The sequence below is a fragment of the Lygodium microphyllum genome, chromosome 4 (genome assembly GCF_053477565.2).
Source record: "Lygodium microphyllum isolate KBCC chromosome 4, Lygodium_microphyllum_v1.1.10, whole genome shotgun sequence".
NCBI lineage: Eukaryota > Viridiplantae > Streptophyta > Polypodiopsida > Schizaeales > Lygodiaceae > Lygodium > Lygodium microphyllum.
This window is the reverse complement of record NC_141138.1, coordinates 34,515,676-34,540,999: the sequence shown is the minus strand read 5'-3', so window position 1 is coordinate 34,540,999 and position 25,324 is coordinate 34,515,676. Positions and strand designations below refer to the sequence as shown.

Genomic DNA, 25,324 nt, shown 5'->3' with positions numbered 1-25,324 from the left:
GAGATCAAACTTGTGAATTTTGTAGTTATGCCCATACTTATTTTATTTTATGTGATTAATGAGAGACATAGATTTGTTTTGTTGCATTCAAAACTCATCTTTTTTAATCAGATGTTTTCCTAATCTAGAAATAGCATCCTAATATAAGGGTAGCTCTTTTTGAGAAACTTATGTGCATGTATGCATGAATGTGTATATGTATGCATGCATTTTTGTAAAGTTTCTATACTATAAGTGACAAAGTAAGTGTATTTTACAACTATATGTATGCATGCATGTTGGCAATTATTTGTATTTATGGCACTCATTATTTTGCAAACATGAAATAATGAGAGGAAGGAAACTTGAAAGTTTATTTTTCTAAAGAAGTCATTTAGAATCCTTAGGAATGTCTTATCAAAATTTGGTCATGCATGTACTTACAGTTAAACACACAAAAGCAAGTTTGCCTCTTGACCTTCCAATGGATGGAGACTTGAAACTAAGGTGAAGGTTCTATCACAACTCCCCCCGCCCCCCCTCGCCCCCACCTTCCAAAAAAAAAAAAGATTTGTCTATTTCATGCGATTGATTGAACTAAACACATTTACACCTTCAATTCTATTGGAGGCATAGAGTTTTCAAAAATTTTAGTTGAAAAGAAATTGAGCTAAATTACTTGTAGCATGTTTATTGACATTTGAACTACTACAAAGTGTGTGTTTGTATCACATCAAGTATGTGTGCACATTAAGAAAGAGTACAAGAAGAGATGAAAAATAGAGGTAATGATGATAGGCCCAAGACCAAGGCCCAAACTATTAGCATAGTACAACATATTATGCTATTGCAATAAGTAGGTAAAATGCATGTGTTGATGTAAAAGAAGATACGTGGTGTTTGTTACAACCTACTGTTGGAATTTAACAAAGTTAAAAACTTTATTGTCGGTCGCTCTTTGCAACTTGAAATGCATAATGGCTAGAATGCTATAATGACTAAGATAGGTTCCAATAATGAAGAAATGGATGCATTCGAGCATGAAAAAATGCTTGTATTATTTAGCTCACATTTAAATAGAATATGACATGAAATGAATTGAAGGGGTTCTAGTTCTATGTGAAACACCTTTAATCGACAAAAACTCTCTTTGCATAAGGTACCTGGGGAAACTATGAACAAGTTGGAGTGAGAATTAAGAAAGATCCCATAAATGGCAGCATCATACAAGAAGGATATAAAGTGACGGGAAACAAGAACCATTTTGTGATGGAAGTCATGCACATTAAAGCAAGCTATAAGCTTTTCCAAGAAAGCGAAATAAAAAGAAAGTTGAAGCTCATGACATTTTCTTTTCCTTCATGTAGGTTGAAACTCATGATGAAGCTCATATTGGCATTTGCCTTTATGTTTTCAGAGTTAGCATTGGTTTGTAGGTGTTTTGATTGTATCCATGTCGTGGTAACTAGGTTGGTATACTACCCCTGCATCTATATGATGTTGTAAATATTGTATGTTTTATTTGCAATAGAATTACCTTTTGAAAAATTTTAATTAAAAAAGGCCTAATGAGAAGGTGTATGAAAGCCTTGCACCTACCTACCTACATACATACATACATATCCCTGTGTGGCTGTTTGTGTGTAAGGACGTGACTTTGCATATGTATAATGTATGGCTTTAGTGTTGGGTTTTGATAGAGGTTTAGGCGGCAGTACTTGGAAGCGATCTCTATCCGGTGATCTTTAGTTGGGTTTGCCTCACGAGACCCAATTCCGGGTTCACAATCCTTAACCAGCAGAATAATCGAGAGATTTGGCATTACCCGGTCCCAATGGATGCTCGAGCCTTAATAAACCAGTAACCAGAGATTCGGCCTTACCCGGGCGATACCAACAAACCGCTAACCAGGAGATTTTGGCCTTACCCGGGTGGCCCTAACAGTTGGGAGATACTCCCAGTCAGTTTCCATCATCCCATTCTCAAGCTTAACCAGCTCTCATCCGCATAGACATATATATCTGTGTGTGTACAGATATCTATACATCTCTCTCTCTTCCTCTCTCTCTCTCTCTCTCTGCCTCTGTCTGTCTGCGCTACATGTGCTAGGACCAGCCTTGTCTTGCTTGCCATGAACTAAAAGGAGTGGAAGCCTTTCCTTTGCTTCCAGTGGACTGCACTGATGATTGAATTCAGAAGCACATCCCATGCACGAGCAATGCCATTGCGCTGCCTGAACAACCAAATAAGGGCAGCCTGCACAGTGCATGATAATGCCATTGCTGCATGGCACATCCCAATATGCATGCTAACGCCATTTGTTGCATGAACAACAACAGGGCTCATGATAATGCCATCCTTGCATGAACAACAAAGGGGCTCATGATAATGCCGTTGCTGCACGAATGATGAGACTGTAACAACAAAGGGTTTTTGCCAGCAAAGCTTGGGTCCAATACAATTCCGAGTGAATTCGTCCATGCTCCTCATGCAAGGGCTGCAGATTGATTGACCATTAATGTGTGCATGCAATCAGCATCTGCAGCAGAGCTCCACTGCCCAAGCCTTTTTATAAAGCCTAATTTCCAAAATCGTACACGGGCACATCGTTAAACATGGACACAGACACATCTGCATGGTCAGACACACATAGGTAGCCTGTTAGTGATAGAAGATGTTCACCCACCTACTGCAAAAGTGTATACACTAACCTCTGGGAGAAGCCCAGATAGAACACAAAGGTTAATTAGGTGATCAGTTTTCGGCTTCTGTAGTGGTACCAGAGCCAGAGATCCAGAGATGGTCAAGAGTCCTCCATCCAGCCCATCTATGGAGCTCACAGCCTCAGGAACCCTGCCGCGATCCAAGAGCCAGAGGCGAAGCTGGTTCTCCGGAAGCCCGGTGGTCTCTGCTGAGGCGCCGTATGCTGAAGATGATGATGAAGCCCTACAATTGGCCGCCCTCCAGAGACTACCCACCTATGACAAGCTTCGTGCAGGTGTGCTTAGGAGCCAGGCAGAGACGGGGGGGGTGCTGCACTCCCAGGTGGATGTAAGGTCATTAACCCTCTCCCAAAGGCAGTCCATTATCAGCAACCTCGTCCAAGCTCCTGAAGAAGACAATGATCACCTGTTGAAGCACATCCGGAAACGGATCGACAGGTAACTGAACTATCCATGCCTCTAATCTTTTTGTTATGTTCAGACATGCAGGAATGAATTGATAGATTCTGATCAGGCCACGCATGGCCTTTTCTGTGTGTGCACGCACGTACTCAATACATGCACAACATGCACAGTACATTCATGACTAATCCACTGGACCATAAGACAGAGTTCTGACGAACACAAACTGCATATTGTGCATTAGGCACGCCACAAGAGAGATGGCAAAATGGGAAAGTTTCAGATTATTTCCTCAGCAATGGACGAATGCATCTTACACAAACATACTTTCTCTCACCTTCTTTAGATGAAGGTAAACATGGTTCGCAAAATTTTGCATACAACTAGCTGCACTCCATTTCCTCAATACAACCAGACTGGTAGATAATTTGACAGATGGTGTTGAAATCTGAGTTCTTTGCTGCTTTCATGGTTGAAACCTAAGCCCGCTTGGTCTCAGTTGGTCTGTGGAACACTGTTGTTGGGTACGGCTGGTCAAATGGTTCCACACTTTTGGATATAGCTTGTCACAAGAAGCTAAATAGGCACTTTAGACTTCCTCTGGCTTTTTACCAAGTTCCAATGGGTTTTCTAGAAGAATTGCTCTGTGCATGCAAGCATATGTGTGTGTGTGCGTGTGCGCGCATGCATGCATGCATGTGTGTATAAAGCAACATTGGCCATCCTTACAGGTTACCAAGTTTGCTGGCGTCTCCATAACGCTACACATGATAAAATCTTGGTTCATGATAGGCTTTCACAAAACCCTTCTCAACACACTTGATTTCACCATAGTCATTTAAGCTGACAAAGGCACAGACCATTCATGAATCAATTTGGTGCCAGTGATGTCATTACTGTCCACTAAGATTGAGTCTTCTTTTGAAAACATGTACATAGCCATATGTAGTAGAATGGTTAAGTTTGAACTTCAGCAAAGCTATAGTGAAATTTTAATGCATAGCCTGTCATTTGATAGCTGATTCCAGTTTGATTTCATTTTGCCATTGCCAGGGTTGGTGTCAAATTACCAACAGTAGAGGTACGTTTCCAGAATTTGACCGTAAATGCGAAGGCCTATGTTGGTGATAGGGCACTACCTACTCTTTGGAATGCCACTAGAAATGTGATTGAGGTCTCTCTCTCTCTCTCTCTCTCTCTCTCTCTCTCTCTCTCTCTCTCTCTCTATGTACATGTACTCTACTACTGCTTATATTGTTGATCTAGCATAGTTTTATCAGTATCAGCATTTTTGCTCTAGCAAAGGCAACCTTTCCTTTATATTGCCCAGGTGATGCATGTGTGGAAACATGACATAGTTTTTGTCGAGTCTATTGTTAATCTAATTCATTGTCTATCTATCTCTCATATTCTAGTTGCTAAGTTGCATGCTGCATGGGACATCTACATGCAATAAGTGTCACTGGGAGTTGCTCCTGGCCCTTCCATTGGACTCGGGAGTCACTGGGAGGCAATGATAGTCCTCAGCGAGTGCCCTATTCACAGATGGTGAGCACAGCAGCAGGGAGGAGCACAAACCTCTGGTGTCTTGCTAATTACAATTTCACTACATTTGCGAGCTTATCCTCAATAGCATGCCACCTGTGGGAGAATTCTGGGCCAGTTCACTTAGAAATGGGGGCTTCCACATACACCTCCTGGTCCCTTCATGAAGGGAGAATCTCTATCCATTTGGGCTACACAGCATTGGATTGACATAACACACATGCACACACGTGCATGCATGCACGCAATGCAATGGGACTGTCTTTATGTTACGAACATATTTTTCTGCAGATGCACATGCATGATTTGTATTATTAGTGGTGTATGCATACCTAAGTGTATGTACATACGTCAGTGATTTCTGTGCATTCTGTTCTAGCTAATGCAGCAGGAATGTTTCCATCTATTCCCCACATGTTTTTGACCAAAAACACTCAAATACTCTTTGGTCCACTATATTCTCCATGGTCCCACACAATGTAGCCAACAAACACATTGCTTCTATCTGCAGGCTTTCCTAGGCCTAATTGGACTGCAGCCAACAAGGAAAGTTGCCTTCAGCATACTAAAAGACCTCGATGGGCTCATTCAACCTTCAAGGTAGATAGTTTTTTTTCTGCCCTCAATGAATTTTGTTTTTTCTTTTTCAAGGCAGGTCATCGTCTTTCCTCCTTACTCAAGCATGATAGGCACATTATAAAAGCAACACAAATGTAAATAGTATGGTAAAGCAATCAATGTGCCAATACATTTTGTATATAACTTGAGTAGGCTTCTCGACCTCTGAATGCTTTGCAATCTTTTAACTTCAAGATAGCACTGTCTTGCGATGAAAAAATATGGTGCTCAAGTTGTTGCAGCAGTGTTTGCTTTGAATATTTAGATGGTGAGAAAACTGATAGTATGTAAGACTGCCTTCCATATATTAAGGTAGCTACAGATGCTGCCTAGAGGTGGTGCCATATTGCATAATTTCGTGGATCATTTTGGCTAAAAATTTAAACATTCAAGACAGTTTTGGATGAAAAGTGTTTGCGCAAATCTGGGTGCCCTTACTAATGGTAGAGGGCATATGTCCTGTATAAACATTTGCAAAATTGTGGCTTGCTTTTTGGAACATTGCCCAGAGACAATGTTATCAACATTGATGCCTTTTCGGCCATGTGGTCTATCCCATTTTTGTTGTCAGCAACGAGCTTGTCGACCTGTATTGATTCTTCTTTCACCATTTCATATAGTCCTTGCAATACAAACAGTAATCCCCATGACTATCTTCAGTACTATGCTGCTCCATCTTCCACTCCAGATAGCTCTACATTTGCAGACCATGGGTTCCATTGGATACAAATGCATACACATTCTAGCCCCACAAACACAGTCTAGCACATTGCACATTAGCATGGACATCTCCATACACCAATAGGCTATCCCAATGACATAATAATTATCTTAGTTATCAAATTACAGTCATAGACACAGTCTGAACTTCTTGCTTTGCCTGCAACTGCTTGTTACATAATAATGTGTCCATATTACATCTCTAATTGTAAACAATACCTATGAGGACATGCAAAATAATCCAGTTGTGCATCAAACAACTAATGTACTTTCATAGATTCCTCAAAATCAGAAAACTGATATATATCAACAAAGAATAGCATTTCAGAGGGGTCCCTTAAAATATGCAAATTGCTCAGCATATTTGAATTCTGGATGGTAGTTTCTATTCAGAGGTATCTTGTTACATAGTGTGCACTTGGAAAAGATTGATGGAAGGTAAGCCTTCATCAGATTCTCTAATTCACCTTCCTAATTGATTCACATGATTAGAATCTCAAATGGATTTAAGGGTGGGAAACAATGACTTGTAGTCTCTTCAGAAATAATCTTTTTCAATGAACATGAGAAATTTTCAAGCTTATTTAGAAGGTTTTTTTACAATCTAAACAAAATTTTGTGCATCGTAGATTAACGCTTCTATTGGGACCACCAAGCTCAGGAAAGACAACCCTTTTGTTAGCCCTTGCAGGGCAGCTAGATTCAAATTTACAGGTGAATGCTTTCAGTCTGCCAAGTTTTGGTTACTAAGAGCTATTTTTCTTAAGTCGAGAATCAGCAATCCGAGTCACATAATACATATACTAATTTTAAAGTAGCACTAACCATGTCGTCATAATAAATAGTACATAGTAATAACACCCACATCCAACAACCCCAAACCACACACAGCCACTGCGCACACCCCCCCAACCACCCGGGGGCCCCAACCCACCTTTTCTTCTTCCTTGTATCATGTCAGGTAAGCATTAATCCGGGTGTTGATCTTGCTGTTTGACAATTTAATGCTCAATGGCCTCATTTGACATGTACTACAGGTGAATGGAATGGTCACATACAATGGGTGCAGACTTGATGAATTTGTGCCTCAGAAGACATCTTCCTACATTAATCAAACTGATATGCATATTGGTGAGCTGACAGTTAGAGAAACACTGGATTTTTCTGCAAGATGTCAAGGGGTTGGATCCCGATATGGTGAGACCTTATTTGGTTCCTTTTAGTGGCTCCTCATAACCTGATCAATACTCCGAAACCACACTGACCATGACTACGAAAACAGATATACTTTCAGAAGTTTCCAGAAGAGAGAAAGAAAGTGGCCTCTATGCTGATGCTGATTTTGACATTTTCATGAAAGTAAGAAGTAGAAGCAATGCAAATTGCATGTACTAGGCCTAGTTTGAAGTACAACTGCTAATTTTATGAAAATGACATGTTAGCTTTGCAAACAATAATGAAACAAACATAACCCCCGAATACTTTCTCATTTCTTAAAGTTGTGCACAATTTAGGGAACTGCTATGGAAGGCATCAAGAACAGTCTTCAGACAGATTACATAATGAAGGTGAGAAGGTGATACAGTTATTTGTAGACTGTAATTGCATAATGAAGGTGATATACTTATTTGTAGACTGTATAGCGATGCTCAAATTTGGGAGGAAAACCTGCAGATACTTGGACTTGATTTATGTGCCGATACTATACTCGGTGATCATTTAATACGAGGAGTATCTGGAGGGCAAAAGAAGCGAGTCACTACAGGTATGCTACTCAGGGCTACGTCGGCAAGGCAAAGTTACAGAATTTTTACTGTATTTTGTTGGGACTTGCTTGCAGCATGCTTCGCAAAAATAATCTTATAAAGATGCTGATTCTTCTTCTCGTCAACATTTGACTGCAAGGCTATCTGTAAAATGTCTTCATTATCTTTTAGAAACAATAAAAGCAGAGAGAGAGAGAGAGAGAGAGAGAGAGAGAGAGAGAACATAATCAATGGGATCTGTAAATTAATCTCACTTCCCAGCTACCTTCAAGGGATGTAAGGTTTCAACAGCGTAGAATTGCTTTGTAAGAAATAGATCAAGGAGCCATCTACCACATAGGCACCCATGGTGGAGTGTATGGAGCATATGTACGCTAGTCAGTAAAAGCCAGTTCAGATCGTGGGTTGTAATAACCAGCAAGTTTGCAGTTTTGACAAGATCAACAACATGGGTAATAGTTCCCATAGGGTGCTTTTCACAGCATTGTATCTCTGGGAGGATAATTCTTCACAACTTCTTGGAGGTTCTGCTCTTATGATTAAAAATTAACTGCAAATGGGATCTTCATAACAAATAAGCCATTAACATCTCCAATTATCTTTCCTTTGACCACTGAAAAAGATGCAACAAGCTCTGCCATTTTCCTCAATCACATAGGAGTGACAATAGATGGAGTGTTAAAATTTTTGGCATTCCTTTCTCTTGATACTGCCTTCTAATTCTAGGTGTATATGACACTGTCAGTGTCATCTTCATTCAAAGATGTCATACAAGGCACTAGGCACTAGGCACTGCTGCCTGAACTCTCAATGTTCAAACAAGAGCAAATATTTTTCCAAGGACAGTTTTTGCTACAAAGCTCTTACACAGCAGCTTTCAAAAGGAGCTTCCTGCACTGACAAGCTTCCTCCACAATAGCATTGTTTCTTTCTCCATCATGCAGCATCTGGTACTAATCTTCTGCACGTCAGATTTTTGTTGAGGTGACAACACAGTTGTATTGAGTAATTGTAATAGTTGGAACGTATGTATGTTGGTATGCAGCCGTGTACACTAATGATCGATGTATATGCAGGGTATCTATGCTGTCAGTGGCTCTTCCTCTGCCAACCTGCTGCCACCATCTGCTCTCCCTCCACCCATGTTGCCCCTCATCTGCCAGTCATGACTGCTGGCTATGCTTCCTGGCAACCTGCCACTGCCTGCCTGTCTGAACCGCTGCCTGTGCAGCCTGCAGGTGTCACCTCTGCTGCCACATGTTGCCTTGTCTCTGGATGCCACTCTTGCATACTGCCCTGCCCCTGCATACCACTGGCTGCCTGTATTTCTGCACACCCTGCACTGCCTGCCGCCTCTTCTTAGCCCGCCTGTTCCCTGCCTGCCGCCATCTCTATTTCTCAGCTACCCGTGATCAGCCATCTAGCTCACCTGATGTCCTCTCTCTTTGTGGCAGCATTCCCCAATTTCTGGTTAGCACACAGTTTGAGCAAGAGCTCTGAGGAGACATGCACACAGTGGCAACCTCTGGTCCATTGCTGGCAGATGCTAAGGTGCAACCCAGTCATACTCTGAAACCAGCCTTCCTTCTTGGAATGGGTGGTGATAACCTGATTTAAGAGTTAATTACAGCAATAAATAAATGCACATAAAACGAAATACACACTTTACTATAATGTTCTTGGACAGTAGACACTTTGTTGGCCAAATTGGCGCCCCTTGCGGTATTTCTTTAGCTTTCATTCAATTGGAAGGAGTACAACTCGAGATTCTTCAATCTCCTCCTGCTAACCAATTGCTCTTGCTGTCATAAATTACCAGCAAGCCTTTTGGGTCATTTGCCCCTTGATTCACCCATGATTTCTTCTCCAATTTGACCCTTGGCTGGCCAAATGTTGCCCCAAATCAATTTGGGATGGGCTGGCTCTTGAAATCCCTTGATAATCTTCAAATATCTACTGCTGATTTCAGTCCCTTGAGCCTTCAATCTTTGGCATAGATCCCAAGGTGGCTACTAAACCCTAATTTACCTATTGTAAATTAGGGTTTACTGTAGAAATTACAGATCAGCCCACCAAAAATGACTGAAATCTCCTCCAAATGGCTGAGAATTGCTGAGAATGGCTGAGTATAGACTCAAGGAGATGAGAGAATACATAAAGAGAGAAAATTTTGAGATTTGTCACGAAGAATTGATCAAAATCAGCTGCTACCCTACTGTAACAGCCCCAAACGGATGCACCAACAACAATAGGAGTATCAGAGACTATGATCTACAGGAGAAAATGCATCAATAGCAATTGCCAGCTTCCTAAGGTCAAGAATATGCAATCTCCATCACCAAAATGGTCTCCAATGGCTGGATAAAGGCCCCAAAAGTTGGCAACGACAGTCCAATACCTCTTTCCAACAGCTCCAAAATGAAAATACGAGATTTTCCTCTCCCTTCATCCCTTTTTAGCCTTTTCTCCACTTGCATGGGAAAGTTTTGCCAAGTGGCAGCTTTCTTAATTCATTTTCAACAATTTCCAACCATTTAATTAATTTTCAGAATTAATTAATTCTGAAAATCAATTCAGCCCTTAATCCATGCCCAGAAAATTGACATTACCTATCCAAAAATTAATTGGCTAGGCCATTTGCAACCCAAAGTGGTCCCATGCATTAATTGACTCTTCAACAAGCATTAATCCATTAATTAATGCCTAGTCCCTAGTGTCACCATTGACACTTAATGGCCAATTAATGGTCATAGGGGCAAATTGACACCAAAATTTCACCTAGAATCTAACAAGTGTAACTTGTTACAACTTTTGCCTTTGACATCCATCTTTTTCATAGAGTCCTTCGACCTTCAACTGTGAAAAAGTAGCTTGCACCTCACATGTGCATCTTTTAATTGCACATTTGATTAATCCTTTAATCAAATGTCAATTAAATATAAGCAAAGCATCAAATTTTCACGTCCTCGTGACATACTCCTTGTGTGTGGTCCTCTCCAAGAAAGAGCTCCAAATCGTCCACACGATGGAGAAGGAATTGGAGGAGACTGCATCCAAGGCCACATGAAAGCTTTTCGATAGCTCCCTGGTTGTGTCCATAGAGAGGGTTATTAAATAATTACATTGTTCCTTGGAATATCAGTTTTATCTCCTCCTTTGGGTCTTATCACAAGTTCCCTTTCGAACCCATCATTCTCATTTTCCTAGGTCTAGCAGCTGAGTATCACCAGCTGGTGGAGGACTTTGGTTGACTTTTTGGCACAATGCTTCCTACTTCATTTGTAAATATGGTGATAGCAGCAGGGGTATCAAAGGTAGGAGTGGTAGTGGCGGATATGAAGAAAATACCTAAAGTATGGGAGATAGAAGCTAATAAAACCTCATTAGTCAGCAAATCATTGTCACAAGGCAACCTTGATGGTGTATCTAATGCCACAATTTGGAACATGGCTTCACCACGTTAGATGGTGCATCCTATGAGGAGAGGAGCAGCTATGGTGAATGTAGCTCCATGCTCTGTCTCTAGCTCTAGCTGACATATTTGATATATGCACTTTTGTAGAGGTATAGATCTATATCTGCCAGTCTTAATCTCTAACTAATGTGAAGAGGTGTGCAAGTGGCCAATAGCACATCTAAACCCATGGAAAGGTGGGTGTCCATGTGTCTTGGATGCGCAATAAGACCATCATTTGTGGTATGGAGAATATGCTCTCAATAGAAAGCCATCTTCGTCCCCAACACCTGTACCGGTGCCAACCCTTTCCTTTTGTTATCCAACTAAGTGAGGTCCACTCTGATGACTAAGAGATGGTGTATCAAGGGAATATTGAAACGGGGATAGTTTGTTCATGATAAAGCCATCTAGCTCAAACCAAGCCGACATTTGTACATACCAACATGAGGTATCTTCCTCTCTGGAAAGCAATCAAGAGGACTCAAGAGCTAGTCGTGCATATCTATGTTTGGGTAGATCCCACAGACTGCGTATAAATGAGATTGATTGGGCGAGGGCCTCTAGTACAATCAATGTAGTCCCCTAACTCAGCTCTAATGACCTCACCATTGACTGAGGCCTTACATTTGATAATCCTGGAGGTCATCGATGTAAGAGGCCTCTCCATCAATCTCCATCCATCATAAGTATGACCTGATTTGCTATAGTGATCAAGACTTGGCCCCCATACCTACATTCCATAGAGTAATGTGGATATGACCAATGTACCAAATAGCCACAGCTTAGTGTGAGGTTCCTAGATCTGTACTTGTAAGTACATCCTCTCTAAATCTTCTAGCACTATGTATCCTTGTGTCAATCTAGTATTTGTTGCCTCTCTCATAGAGAAAGTGGAGACTATGAATAGAACTCCTAGATATGTATAAGAGTCCATATACTCCGTAAGTAAACATAAGTGTTGATCTCCTAGCCCACTATGATGTGGTATAAAGCACTATTACCTTGGTTTTACCAAGGTTCACTGAAAGCCCAATGTCCAATCCATAGAAGTGTAATGCATTGAAATATCTCTGTAGCCCTTGTGGAGAGTTTGCTATTAGCACGCCATTTGCATATAGTAAGAGAGGTATCCAAATGCTTGCTAGCAAGGCTTGTTTATCTCCTCCATAAATCCCATCAATGTATAGGTCACATAGTGGTAGAGAAAGAGGACATCTGTGCTTCACCCCAATGGTGAAACAAACATGTGTTGAAAGGTCTTTAAGTATTTGTACTCCACCAATAATCCTACATTTAGTGCTAGAATCTCCGAAATGAGCTCCTTAGGCACTCCCATACCATGAAGTTTGTGTAGCAACCTGTCTCTCGGTACTATAGCAAAAGCTTGTAGAAGTCCACAAAGCAGTAGTAGTAGATTTGTCTACCATGAGGTCTGCCCTCCTCAAAATCACTCTTAAATGTAAGGATGTGATCCAATGTAAAGAAGCCTCTCCTAGAACTGGATCCCTGTTCTCTAAGACCCATCTCTTTGCCCAACCGCTCGGTTCATGCTTAAGAATGGAGGCATGTAACTTGGCCTATGTGTGATCGACCATAATAGTCTGATAGTTATTGGGCAATGTAGGATTATCTAACTTGAGGATGGTCACAATAGTATTACTGTTGTAGCTCTTCGGAAACCCTTTACATGTGGCTCTTTTAAACATGTATGCTAGTAATCTGTCATTGATGAGTCTCTGAAGAGCAAACTACCTCATATGAGAACCAATGGGAGTTAGATTGGGGTTTTGGCCACCATTGAACAAGTTTCCACAAGCTTTGGAAATCCAAGACATTCTGTGTCAAATTAGACCAAGTGGTAAAGTTAGACTTGTTACAACGAGTCTTATCAGTAAACTCATCCTTCATTGATGTAGATGGATGGATGGTTGGAGGAGGTGGGGGATAGATGAGTGGCATGGGATAGAAGGGTGGAGGATTAGGTGCTACATGTGACAATGAAGTGCGTAGGTGACTCTAGATGTGGGCCCCAAAGGAGGCAACTATTTAGTATGGGATCCTAATGCCAAAAAGGTGTAGGTTGGCCCTCTTGGTATTTGACATATTGGCGAGCTGTGCGGTCACTTGGGAGACGAGAGTGTAGAGTGGGAATTGAGATATGCAGGTAGGATACCCTTGTATATATTGGTTTGGGGGATAAAATCCCGCCACTTATGCACCTCCACCGCCTGGTCGTGCAAAAGTATAGAACCTGACAGGAAAGAATGTGCCTATGACACCCTATGTTTAAAAATTCCCCAGTGTGGTGTGTGGTTGGACAGGTGGAATGGTAAATGGTGATGTGGTAAATGGTGTAGATGTAGATGTGGGTGTAGCAAAAGAGAAGGGTGGGATGGGAAATTGTGGTGTAGAGAGGATAGATGTGAATGGAGATGAATGGTTTTGTTGAAATTGAAAAGTAGATAATGATGATGTATCAACTTCAGGCTAACTATGAGAAACAAAAGATGAAGGAAAACTTTCTTATATGCACCTCTCTTTTTTTATACATAAAAGTATCAGTCCTCTTTAGAACTTAGACTATTATGAATGGAGTGAAGAGTATTATCTTCTTGAATATCACCAACATCTTGCATAGAAGTAGAAACATTAGGAACGGAAACAAAAGTAAAAACTTGTGTAGTTGACATTGGAGTGGAAGGAGGGGAAGTGAATGAAGGTTTGTATTTTGTGTTTGTCTTTTCAATAGGATGGCTAGTCCCGTAATGGAGGTTCTGTCCTCCTTGCAAAATCATTAGACCTGTGTATAGAATCTAAGGGGAAATAATCAATAGTACCTTCTAGTTGTTGGGGTTGATGCATGAGAATCAAAGCAAACTCGGCTAGTGATATCTTGTAAGGTTTGTAGTAGCTCCTCCTCCATTAGAATCTCACAGAGTAAGTTGAGATGCTCACTCTTGCTTAGTTCTCGACAAAGATTGTTTAGGATATTGAAGCAACATTTGAAGTCATCTTTTCTTTGAGAGTTCATGTTTTCTTTTATGAGCTTTTTTATGAAGGGCCTAAGTTTCTTCAAAGAGTACCTAGGTTTGATACCGTGTAACGACTATACTCGTATCCAAAATACAAACATGATTATATGACAAAGCACAAACTAATTATCACGAGGATGTGTATTTTTAATGCATAGCTTTGGCATTCTTAAGTTGTGCATATGTGAGGTACACATGTGAAATGCAATTCAGTTAAGTGGTAATGAGACCTTAACATTGGCAAAAGTTGTAATAAGTTATGCTTGACAGCTTCTAGGTGGTACCCATTGTCAAAAACTTGGCCTAGAACATTTAATTAGACATTAGTTTTGATGGTGACACTAGAGAATTGGCATTAATTAATTAATTAATGCCAATTCGGATTACTTGGGTGATAAATTGACCTCACCAATTTAATTGATGGCTAGTCAAATTATTTTTCTGAGCCATAATAATTGTTAAATTAATTTTCAGAATTAATATTCTGAGAATTAACCTATAAAGTTGGATAATGCTGAAAATTGTTTTGAAAGGTTGCCACTTAGCAAAACTTGCCATGCAAGTGGGAGATGTTTTTAAGAGAGAGAGAGAGAGAGAGAGAGAGAGAGAGAGAGAGAGAGAGTGTGTGTGTGTGTGTGTGTGTGTGTGTGCCATTGCTGTTACAATAGTTGACAAGCCATTTCGAGCTAGCAAGAGACCCTCTAGGGATTGGTGGCATGCCCAAAAAAGACTACAATAGTAGGTGATAGAGTTTGAGGTTTGTTTTAGCCAACCAACATCATATTCAAGGTATTCCATCATTGGAGACAACTATCATGGCTATCTAGAGAGGGCAACAATTAATTTCTTCCATTTTCTTGTGATAAAAGTCTGAATTTTCTTTGTCCTCAGCATTTTCTCTCATCCTCTAGCCTATTCTCATCCTCTCTCAGCAACTTTTAGCAAAATCAGCCATTAGAGGTGGAGATTTTGACTAATCTCTATTGTAAACCCTGATTTACAATAGAAATTAGGGTTTGATAGCCACCTCGGGAACCGTGCTCAAAGATTGAAGACCTAGAGACTTGAATTTCAGTCATTGAAATTGGGGAAATTTTAGGAGATTCAAGTGCCATTTAGCCAGCAAACATTTGGGGCTGAATTTGTCACTCAAGGAGCACAATTGAAGGCCAATCCTCGAGTAAGACTTGAATTTCAGTCATTGAAATTGGGGCAATTTTAGGAGATTCAAGTGCTATTCAACCAACAAACATTTGGGGTTGAATTTGACATCCAAGGAGCACAATTGAAGGTCAATCCTTGAGCAAACCAAGGGCAAATTAGTTTAAAGGCTTGCTGGTCATTTATGACAACAAAAAGAATTGGAGAGCAAAGGAGATTTAAGGAATCTCATTGTTTTCTGTCCAAATTGCAATTCAAGATAAAGAAAAATTTGCAAGGGGCACCAATTTCAGGACCAACATGTTGTCCATTGTCCAAAATTAAGTGGTAACAGCTGCATTTTCAAGTTTATGTGAATTTTATACTTGCTGTAATTGTTGATTAATCAGGTCATTACCACCCTCTCCAAGAAGGAAGGTTGGTTTCATGGTTCCATTACTGGGATACCATCACTCCCTTGAGCAAGTGGGCCTTAGGCACTAGTGTGTAAGTCAATGAAGTTGCATATTGTTGAGTGTGAACAGCTGAGTGCATTTACAGTAAGCATGTCATCATACTGTGATTTGGGTTCAAGTCATGATGATGCTTCACCATTGAAAGGTACAGAAAGCAATAGAGGAAATATAATGCCTAATCTTGGAATGGGCATGCAGTCTGAGTAGCAAGGAGAATTGTGGGTTTAGAGCAAGAAGTGTCTCTCTAGGCCACTGTATGCTGCTGATTAGCAAGATGATGAAGAATTTGATGACCAGTTCAAAGATCATTCGAGGAGAGAAGTGGGTCCCTCTAGGCCACTATATAGCTTATTGTTGGTGCTTCTCACCACCATGTGTAGCTTAGTTACATTGCTTAGCCTGGAATTTCCCATGGTCTAGCTCAAGTGGATCCATGGACTCACGTACTAAGGTGGCCTCGCAAACCATCATCCAACATTGCTCAAAGGGGGGACTTAGGGGTTATTGATCAAGAGTACTAGAGTCAGGTCTGCTGACTAGGCAAGTTGGTGATCAAGGACTCACACCAAGTAGACAGACTTGAAAGCTTCTCCTCTAGGACAGCTTCCAAGAAATCCTTGAGGTGGATCTTCACACCAATGCCAATCACATTACCCAAATCATCCTTCATAGCTTGCCATGAATGTGGTAGAGTTTATGCAATATCCTAGAGCAGAGACCCTCAAGCTATTAGGAGGAGATTGATAGATAGCTGATCATTTGTAACCCAGAGAGACATCTACAAGGACACAGATCTGGAGGGTTCTTCAAAAAGTAGTGGGGCGGCTAGGAGATGAGACATTAATGCGGTGATCCCCTAGGACTGGCTAGCCACTCCCACTGAGAGCCTATGCACCCAGCCCATGGGTGGGAAGCACAGTTTTCACCTATGGGCATTGGGCATCCCAATGCTGGTTGCAAGTAGAAGTCAGAGGCACCCTCAGGTACCTGGCCAGCTAGCTGTAGACAGAAGGCTGCAAGATCTTCCCTTCCCCAAGGGCCAACATCCCTTGGACAAGGATCCGAGTCATAAGTCTCCAAGGGAAGTTGTGGCAGCTTGATCATACATCGCATGGTTAGATATTCAAGAGTGGCGACTTTTGGATTTGGGAGGGCAGGGCCCTAGATGAGGTGGATTAGGAATTGGGAGTGGTGTTGGTTTGTTTCAGCAGTCTCTCAACAGCCAATGAGCTTCATTACCAACACAGCCCACATTGTCATATATATTCTAATATAGGATGGCATGGAATAGCCCCCATCATGCAATAGACATTGGGAAGAGCATAGTATCACATATGCTTTCCACCAGATCTTCTAGGGAGGCCTTTGGGATAGTTGATGGCTGAGGAAGATCTTATGGCTTGATACATGGGGTCTAGCAATCGGCAGTTGGTTGGCCCAGATGCAACAGATGGAGTTTGCCAGCGCTGCCCACTGCAGCACCTGGATATTCCGAAGCACTAGCTATCTATGATCTTGTGAGGTGGCATAGCTCATGTGGAGAGGTACCGGCCAACTACTCCGCCAAGTACAGCCTAGCCTACAGTGTATCTCATGGAGGGCTTTCTATAGGCAGTCGGTTAGTTGGGTCTTCGTGTATGCCACCTTGGCAGAGGTTTCATCAATCATAATTCAACTCCCTTCATGGCAACTAGGAGCAGTTACAGTGAGACCCTCGACACTAATGGGAGCTTTGGCAGCAATTTCTTCACACTTGGGGTGGCCATGGCCTAATCTTCACCTTACAAGAATTCAACCCTCGCTGATGCATTTGTACTTCATTGTATTCTTCTTTTGGGTAATATAATTAGCAACACCTTTTTATCACCAAAAAAAAACTATGGTGTCAGTCATCTGCTGTCCCAGTTTATCATGTATTCTAAAACTTTTATCATTCTTCTTTTTTCATGCTTTACATTTGAAATTTCAGCTTGTCTTCTGCCCAGCTGTGGGTTATTATAAATGACCGAATTGAATGAGTCAAAGGGTATGTGGGTCCAGATTTGTTGAGCCGCTTGTTAGGTCTGACATGACAGACAGAGAATTTCAAAGCTAAACCTGATTTTTACATTTGACATAAGTTGAGGTAATTGTCCAACATTATGCAAGCATACTTATCTCAGGTTCACTCCATGCATTTCCAGAAACCCTTTCTCAGGAAACAAAATCAAGAAATGTCCACCCCTGAAAAACAGCATGATAACATAATCATGTATGTTATGACTGCACGTCTCAAGCTCCACCCATCCTTGACCAACCAGCCCTCAAATAATCTCAAACCATCCTCTAGTCTAAGCACTGGTTTGTACCATTCTAGCTTCATCACACCTGAATCCTGGTCATACTCTGGCTATATGAATGTAGTTCAATAAAAACTTGTGCCATGTTATAAACCTGCATCCCACAATGTTTTCTTTTTCCTAGGTTCCATTTTCATTTTTTAGGACCAGTAGTGAATCACAAACTGGAATTTGTTATAATCAGATGTTATGGCCTTGGAATTGGGGTCGATTCCATCACTTCACAGGATGTTAAGACTTTAAAGTCATCCATTCCAACCAACTTTTCTGAACCTAGACTAGTTTTTAAATTAGTTCTTCCTTTCTCTTGTTTTGTTTGAAGGGAGCTGATATTGATCTTTACTGGCATGAGAATTTTTAAAGGTGTTGAGTCACTTAACTTGTGACATTAATTATCTGGCTCAAACTATGGAATGTGGCACAAAAAACAACCCTAAGCTTGAGCTAGCAGGTGTGGTCAAAATACACTAATTCTACATGTGAGATGTGTGCATTAAGTCACTCAGGGCCACACCTTTTTTCAAATGTGACTGAAGAGATAAGAGTTCCACCATTGTGCAGCAAATCACCAGTGAAAACAAGTACTACAGGATCTTTTAGAATAAAACTCATCAACAAATACAAAAACTACTAATATCCTAAAAACTATGGTTAGAGACATTGAGAACACAAGGAAAAAAAGCATGATCATCATTGTGCTTAGTGAGATTGTGAATGTGTTCAAATTTTGCAAGTTGAAAGCAAAACAAAGAAAGCCAGCAAATAATGATGAAGAAGATTTGACACTTCAAACTTCACATAAACCTCCCTAGAGGTGTATAGCTGAGACTGTGAATGTGATTTCCACCAGAAAAATATTCGCTTATCTGCATTTCTTATCAGGAGAGATCATCGTAGGAGGTACAAGAACATACTTCATGGATGAAATATCAACAGGGTTGGATAGCTCTACAACTTATCAGATTGTCAAATGCATTGGTCAACTTGCTCATCATATGGACTTCACCATCGTAATGTCACTCCTACAACCTGCCCCAGAAACTTACGAGCTTTTTGACAACATTATACTCCTCTCTGAGGGGCACATTGTTTACCAAGGTCCTCGAGAGAGTGCAGAAGAATTCTTTGAAAGTTGTGGTTTCAAGTGTCCTGAAAGGAAAGGGGTGGCAGATTTCTTACAAGAGGTAATGAAAATCTTGTTAGTTAGTACTGCATAAGCATTACATACATTGAATTAAAGCCTTTTTAGTAAGTTGCACATCAATTGCAGGTAACGTCCCTTAAGGACCAAAAACAGTACTGGTGTAGCACAGAACCATATCGATATGTATCTGCAACAGAGTTTGCAGAGAAATTTAAACTGTTCCATGTTGGAAAGAGTATCGATAGCTTCATGTTGACACCCTTTGACAAGTCAAAAGCTCCCAAAGGTTCATTGGCGTTCACCAAGTACTCACTCAACAAAGTAGAAATCTTTTCAACATGTTTTGCCAGGGAGATCCTATTGATCAAGCGGAATGCTTTTGTATTCGTATTCAAGGCCAGCCAGGTACAAGACTTCATTTACTTTCTTTTGACCACAAAGAAACAAGAATTCTCCCTTTGTAACTGCTGCAAATAACCAACTTTGTAACTCCTTGCAGATCATTATCATGGGCGCCATTACTATGTCAGTCTTTTGGCACACGCGAATGCATAGAAACAATGAAGAAGATGGCACCCATTATCTAGGGGCACTGTATTATGCCATGCTTGTAAATATGTTCAATGGCTACCCGGAAGTTCCCTTTACACTGCGGCTACTTCCTACTTTCTTCAAACAAAGAAAACTTCTCTACTACCCTGCCTGGGCCTATTCTCTGCCAATAATCCTCACTAGACTTCCAATATCAATCTTGGAGTCTGCTATGTGGGTGATTATGACATACTACACCATAGGATTTGCCCCTGCGGCTAGCAGGTATGAAGAAATGCTCTCTACAGCCTGCAGATGTTGTATTGGCATGTAAGATTACCCCTTGCATCAGTAGCTATGTAACATTAAGACAACTACATGCACAGGGACTTCTGACATTACAGAGGCATGCCTCTTCTCTAGGTATATAAGAGGCAACCATGTGTGCAGGGACTTATGACATAAATGTGCCTCAAGGTACATTACTCAGACCAAAAACAGAGAAACCACAAACGCAGATATCTATTAATGATGTGCTGTAAGGCATGCCTTACTCAAATCAGCTGCTGTGAATAACCATACTATTTCCAACAGTCCTCCATTGCTATTCATACATAGAGGAACCTGAAACCCCATGAATCTTTGATGAAATTATACAAGCTTGAGCATTTTTTACTTGCATGAAGTGCTTAAAGTGAATGGGAAATGCCTGAACTGAATGTCAAACTGTCAATGTACACACTTATACATGATTCTAGAGGTAAATGCTTGTTAAGCGAACATACATAATTTATTCCCCAGTGCTATCAAATTTGTAGAAAGCACATTTTGAATCCAGATGATATCCTTATCATAAGCCAAAACATTCACACACTTTCTCCTACATCTATCTTTGTACTCATTAATGGCATGCATGACTGGAAAAGAATGGCAGGCATACCCTATAATTTCTTACATTTAAACTTCTGGATGGTGTAATTCTGAAATTACAGATTATCAACATGGCAAAATGATTACGGTCATTCCTGAAAATTCTCTTGTTCTACAGATTCTTCAAACAGTTTCTCTTGATCTTTTCTTTGCATCAAATGGCTGGATCTCTATTTCGACTAATTGCAGGAGTTTGCAGAACAATAGTTCTTTCTGGCATAGTTGGGCCCCTTGTCACATTCACATTTTTCTTACTTGGTGGATTTATCACACCCAAAAGTATGTTATTCATGTTGTCGCTGAAAATTTTGAGTTGTCTGACATACTTCAGATTGTAACACTACTCAACCCCAGGTAAATTTTATACACAGGTAGAATCCCCAAATGGTGGTCCTGGGGGTATTGGGTTTCACCTGTGACATATGTACAAAATGCACTCAGCGTGAATGAATTACTTGCCCCACAATGGGACCATGTAAGTGCTGCTTTACACCTCTTACATATATTAGTTCATGATCAAACTTCAAAATATCTTTGAGAGAGAGATTTTCATGGCAGTAAATGTAATGTTCGGCATTTGCAGCCCACTGCTGATGCTCTGAGACTTGGCACTAAGGTATTGGAGACTCATGGTGTGCCACCGCACAACTACTGGTACTGGTTGGGCACTGGTGTTGTATTTAGCATGTCGGTACTCTTCAATGTACTTTTTACAGTAGCTCTGACTTACATGAAAGGCAAGTCCAAATTATTGCTTTTGACCTGAAATTTGCGCACCATCGCAAGGATGAAATATTCATATGCATTTTCGCTATGTGAATACAGCTCCAGGTAAATCCCAGGTCATAATTGGAAAGAAAACCCTTGAAGATATTGGAAAATGTAAGGAGCACAAAGATAAAAATCAGATGTCATCATCTGAGATGCATTACAGTTCTTCGGATCTGGATTCAAACAAAATCAGCAAGGGTAGATCCTAGTGTATTACTCAAAAGTTCTGCAAAATGCTACCCAAATTAAATCTTTTAAGCTTGAATGGCCTCATCCACTTCAATCGATTCTTGTCACAGGTATGGCACAATCTCAGAAGAAGATAGGCATCCATACACAAAAATATTCTAATTCTCCCTCTGAAGCATACATTGATGCTCCTCAGCGAGGGATGATCCTGCCTTTCCAACCATTGACAATGTCATTCAAGGACATTAGATACTCCGTTGATATGCCCCAGGTAAATGCAATCTCAAGCCGCTCCATCAAGTCATGACTGGCTGCTAAACACCCTTAATAAATAGCTCCAACTACAGTTTCTTGATGATTCTGAGGATCACCTGACTACTGCTACAGGAGATGCGCGAGCAGGGTGTGACAGAAACCAGACTTGAGCTTTTGCAAGGCATCACGGGAGCTTTTAGACCAGGTGTCCTAACTGCTTTGATGGGTGTAAGTGGAGCAGGAAAGACAACACTTATGGATGTGCTTGCTGGCCGTAAGACAGGTGGCTATATTGAGGGAGACATTAGGATCTCAGGGTTTCCAAAGCATCAAGAAACTTTTGCCAGGATATCAGGATATTGTGAGCAGAATGATGTTCATTCTCCACAATTAACAGTTCATGAGTCACTGCTGTTCTCTGCATGGCTGCGGCTTTCCCCAGAGATAAATGCCAGTGATAAGCGGGTGGGTATGTCTTAGTAGGATAACCACCATTTCTAACCTGGATGTAAGTCACCAAACTCAAACACTAACCAAAGGAATATGTTTGAAAAGGTATTTGTTAATGAAGTCATGGAGCTAGTGGAGCTTGACATTTTACGGGATGTACTTGTGGGCATACCTGGTGTAAGTGGCCTATCAACTGAGCAACGTAAGCGCCTTACTATAGCTGTGGAGCTTGTGGCCAACCCATCAATCATTTTTATGGATGAGCCCACATCAGGACTCGATGCAAGAGCAGCAGCTATAGTTATGAGAACTGTCAGAAACACTGTAAATACAGGACGTACAGTAGTTTGCACCATACATCAGCCAAGTATTGATATCTTCGATGCCTTTGATGAGGTATAACACAATGCCAACATGGCAGGGAAATTTGAGCTCAGACCTGCAGTTTGACATAAAAATGCTGGAAATCATGGGGATTTTTTTTTGTTTTGCTCTGCAGCTTCTACTGCTGAAATCAGGGGGACAAGTGATTTATGCTGGCCCTTTGGGCAACAGGTCTTCTGATATGATTAAGTATTTCCAGGTAAAGACACTCTACTGTCACATTGAGAACTTCAAAGACTTTTCATCAAGCTTTTGGGCATCAAAGAAACACAGACAAACAAAGGGATGAAAATAGCTTGTAATAAGCACTTCTACATGACAGTCAATTCCAGGTATACCCCAGCTCAAAGATGGGAGTAACCCTGCAACTTGGATGCTTGAAGTTACTTCAACATCTGTTGAAGCTCGCCTGAATGTGGACTTTGCAGCAGTGTACTCCAATTCTGATCTATTCAAGTGCGTTCATATCGATCCTGTCCCTCACTCTAATTTCTCTCTTGATCATTTGCTGCAAAGCTATTTGAAATTGACAAGAATATAACTCTTTTCAGTTTTTTGTGAACACTAACAGACACAATACAGCACTTGTGGAACATTTGAGCCAACCTGCACCAGATACTAAAGACCTCACTTTCAGAACACAATATTCTCAGTCAATCTTTGGGCAGATTGAATGCTGCTTGTGGAAACAACACCTGACTTACTGGCGCAGTCCAGAGTATAACTGTAATCGTCTTTGGTTCACTGCAGTGTGTGCATTGATATTAGGTTCCATTTATTGGAAAGCAGGCCAGAGACGGTAAAGCAAGCTAAATGAATGTGTTTCACAATAGCTGAGTCTGGAAAGTTTTGGAACTTAGAAGTACCTCCATTGTGATATGTTTTCACAGGAACGATGAGCAGGGACTTCTCACATTGCTCGGTGCAATTTATGTTGCTGTAATCTTCCTAGGTATCAACAATTGCATAGCTGTGCAGGCAGTAGTGGCAGTTGAAAGGGCTGTTTTTTACAGGGAAAGGGGTGCAGGAATGTACTCTGCCTTCCCTTATGCAATCACACACGTAAGTAAACTTGAGAATCTTGGTTATAGCAGTTCTTTAAACATTTCAAGGTATGTGCAAGAGCTAATAGTCCCCTGATGTGTTTCACTAAGTCTGTTGATGCTTATGTATATTAAATCTGTTAATGGTTATTCATTCAGGTGCTCATAGAGATTCCATACATTTTCATGCAAACGTGTATATATACGATCCTGGTTTACTCCATGTTGGGCCTAGAATGGTCAGCAACGAAAGTTGTGTGGTTTTTCTTCGCAATGTTGTTTACGTTCCTGTACTTCACCTACTATGGCATGATGGCAGTAGCTGTAACACCCAACATGGAAGTGGCATCTATCATGGCATCCACCTTCTACTCTATCTTTAATCTCTTCTCTGGGTTCTTTGTTGTTAAAAGAGTAAGTCCGAATTCTCCTGGTTTAGGCAACTTAATCATCAAATTTCCATCAACAGGTTTTTTTTCCCCCTTAATACTGTTTTTGTTAGCTAATACAACATGTAGATGAAGTTGGACTAAGGCCTCCAGTTCTTTAGAGTGAAGTGAAGCGTTCTTATTAAGGTTTTGATTTGTAATTGAGTAAACTCAAATCAAAATATCTCTTCATTGGATAAAGTTGTGCAGAGCCAGTCTGCATGTTGAAGAGCTCCCTCAAAATGCTTGTTTGTAATTCAACAACTCCAATCAAAAGGTCTCTTCATTGAAAAAATGCAGGGCTACTTTGTATGTGGACAAGCTCCACTCATAAAAGCCAGTCATGCTGAAAACTTGAAGAGCTACATTGAAACATTGCAGGGCTACTTTGCATGCAGACAAACTCCACTCATAGTAACACATGCCACATTGAAAAATTGCAGGGCTACTTTCTATGTAGGCAAAACTCTACCAGGAATAACACTCACGCTGACTGAGGATTTGAGAAGCTTGTTTGTATCAAAATGTCTGTAAATTTGCTGCGAGAAAGAAAAGGCTGAACTGAGGCGGGGTTTGTATGTGTGTGTGTGTGTGGTGGGGTGGGTGCAGAGGATACCTGGGTGGTGGATATGGTACTACTGGATATGTCCGGTGGCGTGGTCTGTGTATGGGGTAATCACGTCGCAGTTCGGAGATGTGCGGGAGGAGGTGCGGCTGCTGGACGGCAGCACGACGACGATCAAGCTGTATCTGGAGGACAACCTGGGCTACAGCTATGACTTCCTGGGGGTGGTGGCAGGAGTCCTGGTGGGCTTCGCTGTCTTCTTCGCCTTCATGTACGCCTTCGCCATCCGGCACCTCCGCTTCCAGACCAGATGATCGATCGCCCGCCCTCCCTCTCGCAAGGCAAGCTCTCACTCACTCACATTGCCTCTCTGTTTATTTATTTATTTATCCATTATTTATTTACTTATTTATTTATCGATTATCTATTAGTTACTT

General features: G+C 41.0%; 1 protein-coding gene across 1 annotated transcript; it reads left to right on the top strand.

The window, feature by feature from the left end:
* The first annotated feature begins 1,648 nt into the window (after positions 1-1,648).
* Positions 1,649-25,201, top strand: LOC148036936 (ABC transporter G family member 35-like). The gene is made up of 24 exons (XM_087675862.1): positions 1,649-3,140; positions 4,158-4,278; positions 5,161-5,249; positions 6,617-6,701; positions 7,025-7,184; positions 7,270-7,346; positions 7,502-7,555; positions 7,662-7,752; positions 19,080-19,381; positions 19,468-19,746; positions 19,841-20,157; positions 20,921-21,081; positions 21,174-21,277; positions 21,386-21,539; positions 21,628-21,771; positions 21,873-22,033; positions 22,150-22,482; positions 22,573-22,863; positions 22,967-23,050; positions 23,174-23,307; positions 23,423-23,650; positions 23,742-23,913; positions 24,054-24,308; positions 24,932-25,201. Exons 1-24 carry the CDS (start codon positions 2,779-2,781, stop codon positions 25,199-25,201), a joined length of 4,428 nt encoding a protein of 1,475 aa, XP_087531988.1. The 5' UTR covers positions 1,649-2,778.
* Positions 25,202-25,324: the final 123 nt, after the last annotated feature.